At 42.0% G+C, this 14975-nt stretch overlaps 3 protein-coding genes and 3 non-coding genes across 6 annotated transcripts; 1 reads left to right on the top strand and 5 right to left on the bottom strand.

Annotated features, from left to right (window-relative positions):
• Nucleotides 1–673: 673 nt before the first annotated feature.
• Nucleotides 674–4855, bottom strand: wdr12 (WD repeat domain 12). Its single transcript, XM_023429782.2, has 13 exons — nt 4708–4855; nt 4362–4456; nt 3884–3978; nt 3680–3786; nt 3403–3518; nt 3158–3312; nt 3029–3074; nt 2856–2941; nt 2491–2631; nt 1904–2009; nt 1682–1814; nt 1116–1188; nt 674–1014 (listed from the first exon to the last, which is right to left on the bottom strand). Exons 1-13 carry the CDS (start codon nt 4746–4748, stop codon nt 937–939), a joined length of 1272 nt encoding a protein of 423 aa, XP_023285550.1. The 5' UTR covers nt 4749–4855; the 3' UTR covers nt 674–936.
• A 911-nt stretch (nt 4856–5766) lies between these two features.
• Nucleotides 5767–10498, bottom strand: nop58 (NOP58 ribonucleoprotein homolog (yeast)). The gene is made up of 15 exons (XM_023429818.2): nt 10343–10498; nt 9753–9829; nt 9574–9626; nt 9178–9302; nt 8952–9088; nt 8693–8757; nt 8334–8468; nt 8001–8146; nt 7641–7767; nt 7288–7451; nt 7009–7143; nt 6857–6918; nt 6613–6767; nt 6381–6511; nt 5767–6287 (listed from the first exon to the last, which is right to left on the bottom strand). Exons 1-15 carry the CDS (start codon nt 10385–10387, stop codon nt 6222–6224), a joined length of 1623 nt encoding a protein of 540 aa, XP_023285586.1. The 5' UTR covers nt 10388–10498; the 3' UTR covers nt 5767–6221.
• LOC111672466 (small nucleolar RNA SNORD11B) lies at nt 7525–7607 on the bottom strand. The gene has a single exon (XR_002762017.1). It is a non-coding gene; the product is annotated as a small nucleolar RNA SNORD11B (small nucleolar RNA).
• LOC111672465 (small nucleolar RNA SNORD11B) lies at nt 7858–7941 on the bottom strand. Its single transcript, XR_002762016.1, has one exon. It is a non-coding gene; the product is annotated as a small nucleolar RNA SNORD11B (small nucleolar RNA).
• On the bottom strand, nt 9451–9538 carry LOC111672463 (small nucleolar RNA SNORD70). The gene has a single exon (XR_002762015.1). It is a non-coding gene; the product is annotated as a small nucleolar RNA SNORD70 (small nucleolar RNA).
• Nucleotides 10499–11118: 620 nt separating the features above from the next.
• Nucleotides 11119–14899, top strand: nufip1 (nuclear FMR1 interacting protein 1). The gene is made up of 10 exons (XM_023429791.2): nt 11119–11507; nt 11657–11730; nt 11821–11925; nt 12046–12108; nt 12206–12282; nt 12388–12480; nt 12612–12799; nt 13224–13358; nt 13711–13976; nt 14111–14899. The coding sequence occupies exons 1-10, from the start codon at nt 11240–11242 to the stop codon at nt 14639–14641; spliced, it is 1800 nt and encodes a 599-aa protein (XP_023285559.1). The 5' UTR covers nt 11119–11239; the 3' UTR covers nt 14642–14899.
• Nucleotides 14900–14975: the final 76 nt, after the last annotated feature.

Below are 14975 nucleotides of genomic sequence, written 5' to 3'. Positions count from 1 at the left end.
ATTATTTATTATTTTATTTTTACCGATTAAGCGGACTCTTATGCAAGAAAGTCACAATTATGAGATAAAATTAGCATTTAAATTATGGGATACTTTGGCGTGAGATCTTTTAAACTTTAATATCAATATTTCTCCTTTTTTTCTCGAAGTGCATGATTAATTTTTTTTTTCTCATCCATGGCGCTTATACTCCTTTGTAGGCTTCCGTAGAGACTCTATTTACTTTGAAATGGTAGTATGTTATGACCGTGCAGAGTGAGAGCTCTTAGTTTCATCACATCTCTGGTCAAACCTGTTTGAGGAGAAATAAAGTCTCCAGTTATTTACCAGACAACAGTTTTTTTTTTTTTGCTTTTGTTGTCCTTAAACATGAGGAAGTTGATAAGGAAAACCAGTTAAAAATTGTAACTGGTTTAAAATCACACCACTGTCAAAACAGTGAATAGACAAGACATTTTGAATGATGTAACTGGTCTTTGGATGTTTAATTAAAGTAAAGAAAAAAGAAAAATCCCAGCAGGAGACCACATTATTGAATTATAATTGCATGAATTAGCAGGTGTACAGGTGTTTCTCATAAAGAGCTTGGTGAAGGTATATGACAAACACAAGGTTATAAACTAAGAACCACTATCAAAATATCACAAAAATAAAGTTCAAGAGACAGACAACATTTTAGGAGACAAAATGAATTTATAATTTGTTTTTGTTTTGTTTTTTTTTGGGTTACAGGAAAACAAAGACAACCCGTAAGAAAATATGTGTATAAACTGAGGGGGTTAAAACAACCAGGACAGCAAAAGAATAAAGCGAGCAAAGTTTGTACAGTACAAAATACTAAATCACTGCTGCCTTCATCTAATTGTCACTGATGTTGTGTGTCTGTCCATTCTTATGTCCGTGGTGATGGCTCTGCAGTCCATGTGAACTCCTGGCCTACGCCCCCACATCTGTCCGACAGGCTGAGTATCTGTAGGTGTACAGCTTGCTATCTGCTCCTCCACTCAACATCAGCTGGAAACACAAAGAGACGACAGAGACAGGAAGTGAAGTTATATACACTGATTTCACGTGACGAGTTGAAGTCTTTGAGGAGAACAGCTGGAGTGTCTTACCCCGCTTTCTGTCCAGTCCAAACAAAACACTTTGTCCTCGTGGGCCGCCACGTCATACAGAGGGGCCTTACAGCTGGAAGACAATATAACAACATGCATGTGTTAAATTTACTCAGTGGATGCCTTTAACAAACAAACCTATCACACTAAAGTTTAACGGATTCAAGAGACTCAAAAAACAAGAGATTCCACCTGAGTGTCGAGGTGCGGTTTGAAGTATCGTTTTATAAACACACAGTATTTTATTCTGACAAAGACAGGAAGCTTGTTCCAGACAGACGCGTCACTGGCAGTCAGCTGTTTACTCTCAGATGTGTGGAATGAACAGGACGTCCGTCTCACACAGTGAACACTGTGTTGATAATGATCCAGCTCATTGCTCTCATTAGCTACTGGAAATGAAGTGAATCAAATTGTCTTGACGTGGCAGAAACACCAGATAAGTGGGAGATTCATGGAGTAAACCAACTAAAAGAAATAAATTAATTCCAACAGGAATATGTTTCTGATCAGTGTTTAGAACAGAAATTCAACAAAGTCCACAGTGGATTATGTTCTGCACAGACCTTCTGGTGTCCCACAGTTTGACAAGGTTGTCAAGGGAACCGGAGACCAGCTGGTGTTCATGTGAAGGCGCCCACTTGACGGCGGTGACCCAGCCAGTATGCGAGGTTAGAGACAGCAGCACCAGTGACCCGTCTGGAGAAGAGAGGAGGTATTTATAACCACGCTGTTGGATGATGTTTGACAGGAAGAGGAAGTGTGTGGTGTTTCGAGGAGAGTGGTACCTTTGGTGCGAGGGTCCCACAGTCTGATGTGTCTGTCGGTGCTGCCTGAGGCCAGGCGTCGACACAGAGGTGAGTAGGAAATGCAGTTGAACACTTTACTGCCCGTCTGTGGAAAGGACAAAAAACTTCAGCCTATGACGGGAACTGCCAAATAAAGAGTGACATTTTCACTAAAGCATTTTAACAAACAGCTGTGACGATCACTGCTTCTATTAAATTAGGAGGATACAGTGAGCACTCACTGTTTTAACTGCTTCAACCAACCTTTTGTTTTATATGTTTTTATCTACTAAACCTTTCTGCTGAAGCAATAGTGTTGGACACTTAGCAAAATCACATTATCATGAAATTGTTCATCAGGCTTTCCAAATTATATGTAGCCTAGAAAACGTTTTTAAATACTACGCACAGAGTGGTATTAATACACCAGAGAGAGAATCGTTACACCCTTGGTAAGAACAAACAGCGGCTGATATGAGCACGTCAGCGGTCGCCGGCGCAGAGGCGTAAAAATCATTCGGTCTGAATCAGCGGAGCTTTGACCCTCTGCAATGTGTCGTCACTGTTTCTTTGGCAGTCTCTCTCACCAGCGTTGTCTTCATTCCTCCAGTCTCAACGTCCCACACACGGATGGTGTGGTCCCAGGATGCACTGCAGACTTCCTCACTGTCGCACCAGAGGACAGAGGACACCGCCTCATTGTGCCCGGACAACGTCATCAGGGGAGTCTGCGTCAGCGTGAGAACATTAGAACATCCCTTCACATGTATCATCAGCATGTTTAAAGGTCTAGGTTCTATATTAAAACTGTGAAAGTATCAAGGAGACGTAAAACTACACTGATCTTACGGATCAACACTTGAAATAAAACACAGGAAGAGTGTAAAATATGGAGCTTTAACATCAATTTATATCTGTTTTTAATCATTGCGAGGTCAGAGTCTGCACTCACCCTGGTCAGGCCCAGCTGTTGAGTCTTCTGTTTCTTCCTCGGTCTGTCAGCAGTTTCTTCCACCTCGTCTGCCTCATCTGTGGGGACTGACAGCGGAGGAAGAGGTTGTCACTCACTTGACAGAGATTTGTTCAGTAACGTTTAACAGTCGTTCGATCTTTCTGGGCACATACCTGCGGACCAGATTTTCAACATTTTGTCCCAGGAGCCACTGCAGAACTGAAAAGGAGCAACAGAAACATTAGACACGTAAATCGAAGCCTGTTTTTGTCTGACTGTTTTTCTCTGCGCTCCAGCTTTACCTTCGAGCCGGTGGGGTCTGTGGCAACAGTGTCGACGCTCCCCGTGTGTCCCCGACAGCAGTGTCTGGCTTTCACCTTGTTCCTCTCAGAGTTCCACTCCCACATCAGGACGGTTTGGTCCAGAGAGGCCGTCAGAAGCACCGACGTCAGACCGTCTGCAGAGAGAACATCCACAGAGAACTTATATTTAGAAAGGTTGTGATTATTAACAACAGAGCGAATGTCCTCCACTCTGTCCTGCTCACCTCTTTTAACCCAGGCTACATCTTTGACTACATCTGTGTGTCCCGCCACCGTCATCACCGCCTTGCCCTCCGTGGACCAGATCCTGGCCGTCTTGTCATAAGACCCTGTCAGGATCCTGCACGAAAATACAACAGTGTTGTGACTGTAGTGTATTTCCGATTCACAATGAAACTAAAACTGCATCATGTTTCCGTCACACAGACACTGATATTAGATAATAACAAATGGACACAAACCAAACTATCAAAATACATCCAGTGACATCCGTCATCTTACCATTCAGAATCTGCATCTACGGCGCTGATCCAGTCATCATGCATCATACACTCCTCAGGCTCTGGAGCTGTGATTCGCTCCACATACTCGATCTCCACCACATCTTCCTGAAACATAAACACACACACACACACTTCAGTTGTTATGCTGCCGTTTGTATATTAGTGACAAAACACAGAAAGCAGACACTCAGGTCGGTCATACCGTTGATATGCCTTCTGTATCCATGTGAAAGGACAGCGACGATCGCAGGAACTGACCCCTGACCAGGAAGTCGAACTCCACTTTACTGTGGGACGCTGTGGAAAACAAGAAAAATAATAATAAAAATAAGTACTGAGATTTTGTGATGCTTTTGATTTAATTTTGACTCAGCAGAAACAACAGGAAAGCACATACGTATTCAGAGACTTTAGCTTTGCTTTGCATAACAGACAACTACAAAAATCCTGGAAGACAACTACTTAAGCAAAGACTAATATTAGTAAAACTTTATGCATTGGACTGCACGTTTAAAAATAAATAAAATATATCTTTAAAGAAATGTCACAACACTAAAAACCTGATGTTATGTTTTGACAATATGTTTCCACAGAAAAAAGGGATGAGCAGTTTTAACAGCTGGCGAATTGTGTGGCAGAAAAAGTTAAACATTTACAAGTATAAATAAAGATTATTTTACCATCTTTAGCCAACAGTAGCTTGTTGATAACATTGCTGAGGTCCTCCACTTCAGAGCCAGCTGGGATGGAGAAGGGAACATCATCTACAACATACCTACAAACATATTGAAACCACATTTAATGGATTAATTTACCAAATGAGTCGCAGTATAAAATATAATCTTCACATGAGGAAAGCAGTCAGTCATATCTTTGATAATGAAGGGGGAGAACAAGCAGAGTGATGTCTCATAACAACGCTACTGTTTACTGTAAGTTAAAGCTAGTTAGCCAGCCGGCTAGCCGCTCCTGACGTTTTTACTTTTCTGTTCCGTTAAAAAGAAAAAGGAAAATCTCGGAGCTCACCTTTTGTTCTCAGTGAAGAACCTCGCCTGTAACTGAGACATTGTTCTGACTCGTGTGTTTCTCTATCAGGCCGCCGGCTGTAGTAAAGGTAGGAACGACTTCACTCTGCTCCTTGTCGTGCAGTCACGCCATGTGGTACGGAGCAAGGCATCTCAGTCGATCACGGATGAAGTCGATCGATGATTTACTGCAGCGAGCCGGTGCTCGTCTAGTAATGCCTGGCCGTGTTAACAGTCTGATTTCACCTTTGGCCTCTTTTCCTCTTTTCAATGAACCTGTAAGAAACCAAAACGAGTTGAGTAAAGGGTTTTGTGTTCAAACAGGATTTTAATTATGTGTATAACGTTTTAAATTATCTTTTTAAGCCAATAGTGCAGCAGTTCTCAGCTGTTTCCAACCCACAGCCCACTTGAAAATCAAAAAAATGACCCTACACCTGACTCTGTGACAAAATGGAGGCCAAATAATGTTTTCTCAGTTTTTATTTTGTTTTATTTTAATAACTGGACTGAACTGAAAGCAGGGGAAACATGTAGGAAGCTCCACAGTGGCTTATCACAGTGATAAGCCTTAATATTTAAAAAAAAAAAATCAACATTTTTTAAGTTCATTTCAATTTAAAATATCTAAAAACATTATTTGCATTTTTATCTTTATTTTTAAAAATTAACCTTTTTTCACCAAAATTGTTTTTGCAAATGATTTGTCAGCCCACTTGCATTATCTTCATGACCCACAGGTTGGGAACCACTACATTAGTATATTTTCTTGAAGCCAGAGATTTCTATGCATGACACGAGATAATGTGAAGGTAGTAATGATGCACAAATTTCCATCGTTGGAGTTGTTAAAATTAGTTACACTTACAATAGTGCTTGAAAGGTGCATATTTCTATTTTTCTTTATTGATTTGTCCATTATATGTTATTGCCTCTTTAAAGTTATATAGTCTCCCTTTGTAAATGTAATGAGGCATCATTGTCAACAGTTAGATGAAGATTTAAGATTAAGATTAAGATTTGATAATAAAATGACAGTGTATTCAATCAAACCACAACATTAAGCAAAAAAATGTTTATTTCACCAGGGCGGATGTTCACAGTCTCCGACTATAGAAAGATCAGTCACAAGAGAACTGGGAAATGTCATCAATTCATTGCTGTACATTGATTTTGATACATGTCTGATACAGATGTGTTCACAAATAAAGATCAACATAAACTCTGTCAAAGCAGGAACATGGGTTACAAACGCATTAAACATCTTAAAAAAAAAAAAAAAAAAAAAAATAAGATTTACATTATTCATTCATTTCATGACTGGTAATACACCTCAGTTATAAAACGTGAGCCAATTATAATTTTTTTGTCCTTAAACAAGGAAGTCTTTTTCTGATGTCAACAAACAGACAATGCAGTATTACCCTTAATAGATGTAAATGCGTAAAACATAAAACTAAAATGACATAAAAACTAAAAGAAAATATATACACACACGCACACACTGCTCTCTTTTCAGTCGTCGTCTTCTTCCTCTTCCTTTACCTTCTTTTTCTTCTTCTTTTTCTTCTTTTCCGAAGACTGGAGGGAGAAAAAAGGTGAGCGGTTAAAGAAATACTGAATAAAAACAGTGGCAATCGCTTGATTTAACCATCTTCAAAATGATGTTCCCACCTCTGTTACTGCTAGCTCCTCCTCTTCCTCCTTAGGTTCCTCAGCTTCATCATCTGCTTTCTTGTCCTTCTTCTTCTTCTTTTTCTTCTTGGGAGTTTCCTCCGCTGCTGCTGATGTTTCCGCTTCTTCCTCTAAAAAAAACAAAACAAACATGGAGACACAACCTTGAATATCATGAGCCCCCAGTGCAGATATGAAGACAAAGCATCGGGTTCTCTCCAGATTCACCCACCTTCTGTTACTGGTTCCTTTTTGGGCTTTTTCATTTTGACCACGGGCGTTACAGGCTCTTCCTCCTCCTCCTCCTCCTCTACCTCCTCAAACTTCCTTTTCTTTGAGGTGGAGGGAATAGTTGAATCGCCAGATGGATCGTACATTCTTACTTCACTGTAAAGAAAAAACGAAGGTATTTAACACCTTTTGTATAAACGTGGAAATGTTTCATCTTTGGAAAGGAGCCGTTGGTGACGACTCACCTCTTGTGCTGGTATTTGTCCGACTTCGCCATTGCTTTGCCCGTTCCGCTGATTCTTCGGATCTAAAACAAAGACAAAGAAAAGTAGATTACATTAGATATTACTTACGATCCTGGAATGTTAAATGTTATTTCTTGTGTCGCTGTACTTACTCCCTTCTCCTCCAGCTGCCGCAGCCTGGCCTCCAGCTTGGCCCGGTTCTCTGCTCCCATTTCTGCGTTCGTGTCCTCTCCCAGGGCGTCATAGCGAATAGCCAGGGACGCTTTAGCTGCCAGCATCCTGGAGATCTGATCCCAAAACAAGAGCCGTGCTTATTATCTGACCATCGGACTGCAGGTCTTTACTGAAGGTGTGCACTGACTGAGCTTATGAGTTTATTGCAGACACGTTTATTGAAGAAAGTCGACTGTAAAAAAGCGCTTTAAACTCACCTTGCCCTTGTTCTTGGCAGTGGTCTGGCCCACTAGAGAGGCGTGGTATATGAGACCGTACTTGGGCGTGTCTTTGCGGGTCTTCAGGGCTCTAAACAGAGCCTTTTCTGCGCCAAGGATCTGCACTGTGGAGGCTGGATGCTTCGCCAGATTCAGGAGAGAACCTTAGAGACGGAGTGAACAGAAGACGCGTGAACCTGATGTTCTCACCAGAACCCGCCCGTTGAGAACGTCTGATACGAGCTCAGATGAGGTAGTGACTTAAAACCATCAGTCGTCTTCAGGAAAGTGACGTAATGTCGTCATCATCACCGCTCGGTCGGTTTTCACACGGTTACTTTTTCAGGACTTACCGGCATGTGAGATGAGACGGGCGCCGACCAGCTCGCCCACCATTACTGTCAGGTTGGGGGCGATCGCCATCATTCGGTTCTTCAGGTAGTCGTAGAGCTGAGCGCGGTAGTCTGTAATCTCAATCACCTGTGGGAGGAAAACGGAGGAACACGTTGAATTACAAATGCAAGAAGATAAACAATCAGATAACTAGTTACAGACAGGAGTCCCGGCACGTGACTGTTCAGATGAGGTAGTGACTGAAAACCCACATAAGTTGTTTCAGGATAAAGACAAGTGTCAACATCATCACCACTGTCACACGATCTCTCCGGCGGTGCAATGAAAAGCGGTCTGAACATGTAACGAGAGGCGCATACCTGATCACACAGGTGCCTGATGTTGCCGATGTCCTGCTCCGACACTTCTGTTCCCATGGAGATCTCAGCGGCCAGTTTGACCTCCGCCTCGATTTCCTCTGGGAGGAGGTCTGACAGATCAGAGCTGGACACGTTCGTGCGGTCACCTTGAGACACACAAAAAACACTTTTAGCCAATCAGGAATGTTAACTTGGCGTTGCATTATGGGAAATGTAGGACCCATAATAGGTACTTAAAGTCAGACTCTCTTTTGACCACTTGTTATTACTGTCTCTTGAAAGTCTCCTAATATTGTGGAAGTGCAGCCCTAAATCAATGAGATTTATTTTTACCAATCTTGCGGACGGTTTTGCAGTAAGCCAAGTTGTCTGTGACGACTTTTCCGAGCTCAGGGAAGTGCCAGCCGTACCACTCCCTGCAGCGCATAATGTAGTTGTTGAGCTCCTTGTCCAGGTCGTCCAGAAGAGCTGAAGACACAGGACAGTTAAAATCAGACTACGTATTCACATGCACGACAGCAGACCTCAGTCATCACTATAGGTGAAGCAATTAATAATTTTAGAGTCTTTTTAAAAGCACAAATATCTATTAAATTAATATTTTATGAACCATACAATCAAGAAAATATTTGTCAAATGACTTCATTGTGAAATTAATCTTCCCACATAAATGAAAAGAAAAAACAACTTACAAATGGCCTGCACAATCATAGTGTCCACCTTGTCTGGACTGAACTTCAGCTTGTAGCGTGATAAACTAGAGAAACAGGGGAAAAAAAAGACATTAGTGAGTCACTTCACACTAATAATTTACAGTTGCCCTACATCAAGTTACGCTGTTGCCTCAGTGGTAGTGACGAATGCTGAGAGAAATCTACAGGGAAGATTCAGACAGCAAGTGTAATCACAGGCAGCAGACGTGTTCAGACAGCACTATATCTATGTGCCCACCTGTGAGCCAACCCCAACGACATGGCGCTGATCTCCCTGGGTGGAAGTCCAGTGATGAGACTCTCCATCTGGCTCCTGATGCATCTCATCAGTTCAGCCACAGCGGTGTTGTGGACACAGCTCAGGTCCAGCTTTTCCTGTAAAAACCAGAGCTCATTAGAGACGTAGCTCTCGCAAACGATGCCTAGACACTGAAGGTTGATCATACACAAGATGGGTCACTTACTTTGATAACTCCGCCGAGTTTTGCATCACTGATCGCCAGCTGCTCATGAGCCTCCTTGGCAACGACCTTCTTCAGCGCTTTCTTCAAACTCTTGCCAATTTTTCCCTCAACAAGGGCAGTGGCAGCTGAGAGGCAGAAGTTAAGAACAGTCCATCACATAAACTGATGCAAAACAAAGAACACTGTCAATCTAATATCTACCATATAATCTAGATTCTGTTTGAAGTCATAGTTATAAATGTCACAACTACCTTAAACTACCTGCTGATATGAAACTGTGTGGTCTCAGTGGTAGTGACGAATTCTGTTAAATGCCTCATGTTTTAATCAGACACAGAAACACATCACAGACCACAGATCTCAGGAGTCGACTTGTGTACAAAGACATGTCATTACCTGCTAAGGCCTCTGTTGTGTCCTGAAACTTCTCAAAGTGCTTCAGCTTCACACTGGTAAGGGGGGAAATAAAATAAAAAGTGAGGTCAAATTATATCCACTGTGCATCAGCAACAACTTGCTGATAACATATAAAGCACCAGCTTCTCTGAGTGACTGAATGCCACATTAACACTTACATCTTGTTCGCCTTTTCAGGAGTTTCAAACTCCTTGTACAGGCTGTCGACCTGTTGCAGCTTGGATTCATCGAGGACCTTAAATATAACAAAACACTTAAAATTAGTTGTCATGCATTAAAAAAGGTTGGATCAGCACTGACGGGCTGCACACATCCAACAATGATAGTTAAATGTCTTAACACACTAGAAAAATAGGATTTCTTATATACAGTGATCACGTATAGTGATAATCATGTCACAGTATCACCATCAACTACTATATTTCCACGTGTGACTATCATGCTGTGAGAAGTAGTCAGTTCACTGTGCACACGTGGTTACAAGGCCTACAGACTGCTAACTTCACCTTAACCTTAATCTTAGCAAAAACACTCGTACGATCAAAACAACTCATATTTGCACATTCATCTACTTAAATAGACATTAAAAGACCACATTTTTTTCACTTTGCTAATTTCCAGTAATGTTCCATACTGGTGAATTACCATGAGCTGTGGGTAGCTAGCATCGAGGCTAAACCAAGCTAGCTCAAGTAGCTCCTGCGTAAAATTAACTTTGAATGGCAAGAAACAAAAACTGAAAACATACCTTGAATATCGCATAACCAGCGGCGGTCTCAAATAACACGAGCATTTTTGCAGCGGCTCGGTTATCTGGTAAAGTTTAAGTTGTCTCTACGTAGGGAGCGATCACGTCTCTCTCAAACTCACCACGCTTCTTCTCTCACTCTGTCTGACGCACGCGGCGAGAGAGAGCAGCAGGAAACTGCTGGGTTGCCAGGTCCGTTGACCTGACATCACCCGTTATCAGACATAAAGTTATGATAGTATTGATATTTCAGCTGGTTAAAGACACGCCACATATTTTTTTTCTTGTTTACCAAAATAGTTAATATCTTATCAATGTTGTTTGTGTTTCGATAATGTTTGTAACATTTGAAATGTATGTTTATTTACAAAAAAAAAAAAAAGCAACACAGAGTTTAAGTATGATGTAAACAAATGGCTTCTAGTTTATGACACCTTATATGTACATAAAGGGTTTATGTAGTGGTTTTGTTATTCACTACTCATCAGGCCGCAGCTGGACCTTACTGACATTTATATTCGGGCGTAAATATTTTCCTCGCGGTTTTTCCCCTCAATCTGGCAACCAAAGTGGAGCTTTACATTAAATCTCGCGAGACGTTATCGCAAAACTGCCGGCTTTTAAAAACGACACCTTTAGTAAAATCACAGAGAAGACAAAGTTGTAGTTGAGCACGTTATGTACACTTTCTACAGAAATGTCATGACTTTATTGAAAACTACATTTAATATATTTTCTATTTTGGCTTTTTTCGTTTCTTTTATGTTCTTCCTGTTCTCGCGGAAGTGACGTACGTATGTATAGACTAGAGCAAAACAAGCACATGTGAGAACAGCATCGAGAGAAACCCTAGATTTACTTTAGATAAACTGTCGACGTGAAGGACGGCTTCGAAGAATGAATGAACCCGGACATTATCCTTCACCGGACTTCGGCTGTCCTCCCCCCAACACCATTCAGCCCTTCCAGCAGCACCAAAAGCACCAGCAGCACCAGCAGCAGCAGCCCAGCTCCAGCAGCTTCCACCCCAACATGTGGAGCTGGTGCGAGACGCCCTCCGAGCCCAGCTGGGACTACAGAGCCCAGGCGGGCTGGCATCACGGGGCAGCGCCAGCGTTTGGTTTCCCTCCAGGTCGTGGAAACCATGGACCTAAACGTCCATACGGTGAATATTCCATACAATAGTCTTGTCTGTTGATGGTGGTCAAACTCCAAGAGTGACTCCAGGATATTCCAGGACTTAAAAGTTGCTCCTCATTGTAAATGTTTCTGTGAAGAACGCTGTCATGCCTCTAACTTCTGTCATGTCCTCAGGTCAAAACTTTGGTCGTGAATGGCATCAGGGTGGGAGACAGAATCACGGGCCCCTCAGCAACCATGGAAAAAAGGTCAGATGAAATTCTGTCCATGCATTGGTAGGATGTTGTCATAGAGCTGCAGTACGCTCAGTGGTGACCTGCTCTGTCTTTAACCCACAGCAGAGAAATAAGAAAGAACCAGAGTATTCCCATTATTGTGACACCTGTGACCGGGGTTTCAAAAACCAGGAGAAGTATGATGAGCACATGTCTCAACATGTCAAGGTAATTTATCACAACCGATGCAGTATATTTAGCTCCACTGTGACCATGTTGTGTATGATGATGATGATGATGATGAATCTTCACATCTTCCTGACTGCTTCAATCAACTCTCTCACGCAGTGCTCTGTGCCTGACTGCAGCTTCACAGCTCATGAAAAAATAGTCAGCATCCACTGGAAAAATGTAAGTGAAACAACATTGTGTCAGTGCTGAAGTATCAATGTCTAAGACTCCCACTGTTGTCATCTGCTCACACCCATGTTTTATACCCCGACAACAGAACCATGCACCAGGAGCAAAAAGAATCAAGCTGGACACAGCGGATGAGATTGCAAAATGGAGAGAGGAGAGGCGCAAGTCAGTATCTGAACTACTAATGACTTTATATCGTAAGATGATCCATATTATCTTTGTTTTACATAGACGTGAGATGTTATGTAACGACTTCATTAATATTTCCAGGAACTATCCGACACTTCAGAATATGGAAAAGAAGAGAAAAGTGATGGAGGTGCGGGAGGAGACGGGCGGCGTTCTAGAGACAGCTCAGTTTGGGTAAATGTACAAATTTGATGTGTAAATATTTTTTCATTGCAACCACAAACAAGAATTTATTTGCCCTTATTTACTGTGACATGAGGCCTGAAGTGATTGTATCTAAATCTAATCCTTTATTTTATTCACAGCCGAATGAGAGGCAGAGGACGGGGACGAGGACGGGGGCGAGGTCGCGGTTGGGGGAACAGAGGGTTCCAGGATCGACACTCTCGAGGACCAAACTCATTGCACAGCAGCGCTACACAGAGACCTCCACCACTCTCCCAGACCTGCAGGGACGTGGATCCACTGGGAGCACTGGCCAGCAGCGACCACGGTGAGTGACCCGTGTGGTGACGACACGGAAAAGGATTTAAACAAGACCATGTCCCACATGAAAGGCAGGGATTGAATCATTTAAAATATGTCAGCTGATGTACATCGTCACATCCATCATTTTATTTTGGGCGTCATTGTCTTCATCATTAGTTTAATTGAAGCTGCTGTAAGTTTGATATTGTCTGTATTTTATCAACAATCAGTTCTTCAATTCTTCAGGATCTATGTCTCAGCGTATTCAACTTCAAAAATAAAATAATGATTACTGCATTTAAGTGCCAAGTTTCAGTATTAATTTGAGAACGTTTCAATCCATGTAGAAAGAGCTGTGTGGGAGATACAGCCTTAAAAACACAAAGTCTTTGACCCACAGACTCCACAGACAACTGTGTATTTCAATTCTTTTTTTAATGTTCCACCAGATTCTGACAGAGAGGATCCAGCTGCTCAGCCCAAGGCCGGTGGCCTGGTTGTGGCTCCTAAACAGATGAGCTCAGCTCTGGGCTCCTTGGTGGCAAACTACGGCTCTATGAGTGAGAGTGATGAAGAACCAGAGGGTGAGTGTTTGTCTTGCATGCAGCGGTGGTGTGTGTCAGTGGGGGAGTGAAATGTGGCAGTGGAGACATGTCATCAGTGGTGGAAGAAGACCTCAGATCTTTTACATAAACATAAGCATCAATACAACAATGTAAAAATACTCCTTTACAAGTAAAAGCCCTGCATTCAAAATCCTGCTGAAGTAAAAGTACAGTATCCGGTAAATATACTTAATCTATTAAAAGTAAAAGCAGAGGAGGAGAGGTGAAATCTCTGATAGACATCTGAAAAATGATACTTACATATTGCCCCTTTTTAAAGTCTACATCACTAACTTCCAGTGTTCCTATCATCCTATTCCTTGTGTTTCAGCCATCGCTATTCAGAAAGCCAAAGACCTTGTGAAAGAAAACCAGGTTCTCCTACATACAATACCACCCAGCTCCCAGAATGGAAGAGGCATGGAAATCTCTTCACGGGGACCAGAAACAAACAAAGCCCACCAGACTAACTCTGCCTCTTACACACCTAACAACAGAAGAGGAAGAGGGGGAAGAGGAGGCAGAGGAGGAGGAGGAGGAAGGGGTGGTAAACACCAGCATACGCTCCAGAAACATTCTCCTACTCTACTTGAGATGGTAAGGACACATCTGCGATTATACATATATAAGCATATTTCACCTGATTTTTGCATTGGGAAAAGAAAATGATATTTAAATGAGTATTATCTAAGCAATACATCTTCTCAGCTGTTTTCCTCTTTTCTGTTTAGTTACTTGCCCCAGATGTCCGCCATGAGAGGAATGTGCTCCTGCAGTGTGTGCGCTATGTTGTCCGCAACAACTTCTTTGGCCTGGAGAGCAGACCTCAGCTCCAGGAGGGGATCAGGGCTACGCCAGCTATCACAAGTGGAGAGCGTGAAGAGAGGCAGAAAAGGCCATCAGAGCAAGAGTCTGCCTCTAAGGTTGATGGAGAGAGAAGTTCAGCACAAAGTGTCACAGCAGCAGAAAGTGGCAATCGGGAGGATTTGGAAACAACTAAAGCTGCAGCAATTAACCAGCATTTGCCACAAAACTGTCATGGCCAGGGTTTACATACTGAACAAGCTTTCTCAGAACAATCTGAGGATCCTCGTGTGGACTCAGCGAGTGGTGAGCAGCTGGCAGGGGATTTCGTCCAAAATGGTGAGGAGACAACTGCCAGCGACTGCCGCAGCCTTGATTTGAAAGTCGCAGATAAAATCACAGCTACCTCTAATGTGTATGATGATGAAATATGGGAGAGCCCTGGCGCTGATCTGTGAAATCCTTGCAAATTACTATAATGGATTAATCTCCTGCTGTAAAACACAAAACTAAAATATTCCTGTCATTCAAATTTTATGTTAATATCTTTCTATCCACAGAAATTCTGGGGATGTTTTTGTTTTCTTTTTTTTTTTAGGAATGTCTTTTTATGTGACATAATGTTAGTATGACTAACTATCAAATTATATTTTGTAACATATTATGTATTGAACAAAGTTGTTTTTTTTTTTCCCTGGTGAAATAAATCACTCTAATCAACCTTATTGATAATTACACATTTGTATTGATTTTATAAGCTTGAACTATGCATATACTGTATGTTTATCCTTC

The sequence above is a fragment of the Seriola lalandi genome, unplaced genomic scaffold (genome assembly GCF_002814215.2).
Source record: "Seriola lalandi dorsalis isolate HSWRI2012SDOR001 ecotype SW California unplaced genomic scaffold, Sedor1 jcf7180002054899, whole genome shotgun sequence".
NCBI classification, from domain to species: Eukaryota; Metazoa; Chordata; class Actinopteri; order Carangiformes; family Carangidae; genus Seriola; species Seriola lalandi.
This window is presented reverse-complemented; position numbering and strand designations above follow the sequence as displayed.

What these genes read in the sequence shown, in the direction of transcription:
- wdr12 (XM_023429782.2), bottom strand. Translation starts at nt 4,748, where the DNA reads ATGTCTCAGTTACAGGCGAGGTTCTTCACTGAGAACAAAAG. An exon ending in GCTACTGTTGGCTAAAGATG is followed by an intron (nt 3,979 to 4,361) that starts GTAAAATAATCT and finishes TGTTTTCCACAG; the next exon opens with CGTCCCACAGTAAAGTGGAG. An exon ending in AAACTGTGGGACACCAGAAG is followed by an intron (nt 1,189 to 1,681) that starts GTCTGTGCAGAA and finishes ATTGTCTTCCAG; the next exon opens with CTGTAAGGCCCCTCTGTATG.
- nop58 (XM_023429818.2), bottom strand. Translation starts at nt 10,387, where the DNA reads ATGCTCGTGTTATTTGAGACCGCCGCTGGTTATGCGATATTCAAG. An exon ending in CCTGAAAAGGCGAACAAGAT is followed by an intron (nt 9,627 to 9,752) that starts GTAAGTGTTAAT and finishes CCCCCTTACCAG; the next exon opens with TGTGAAGCTGAAGCACTTTG. An exon ending in CCGTCTCATCTCACATGCCG is followed by an intron (nt 7,452 to 7,640) that starts GTAAGTCCTGAA and finishes TCCGTCTCTAAG; the next exon opens with GTTCTCTCCTGAATCTGGCG.
- nufip1 (XM_023429791.2), top strand. Translation starts at nt 11,240, where the DNA reads ATGAATGAACCCGGACATTATCCTTCACCGGACTTCGGCTGTCCTCCC. An exon ending in CTAGAGACAGCTCAGTTTGG is followed by an intron (nt 12,481 to 12,611) that starts GTAAATGTACAA and finishes TTTTATTCACAG; the next exon opens with CCGAATGAGAGGCAGAGGAC. An exon ending in CTCCTACTCTACTTGAGATG is followed by an intron (nt 13,977 to 14,110) that starts GTAAGGACACAT and finishes TTTTCTGTTTAG; the next exon opens with TTACTTGCCCCAGATGTCCG.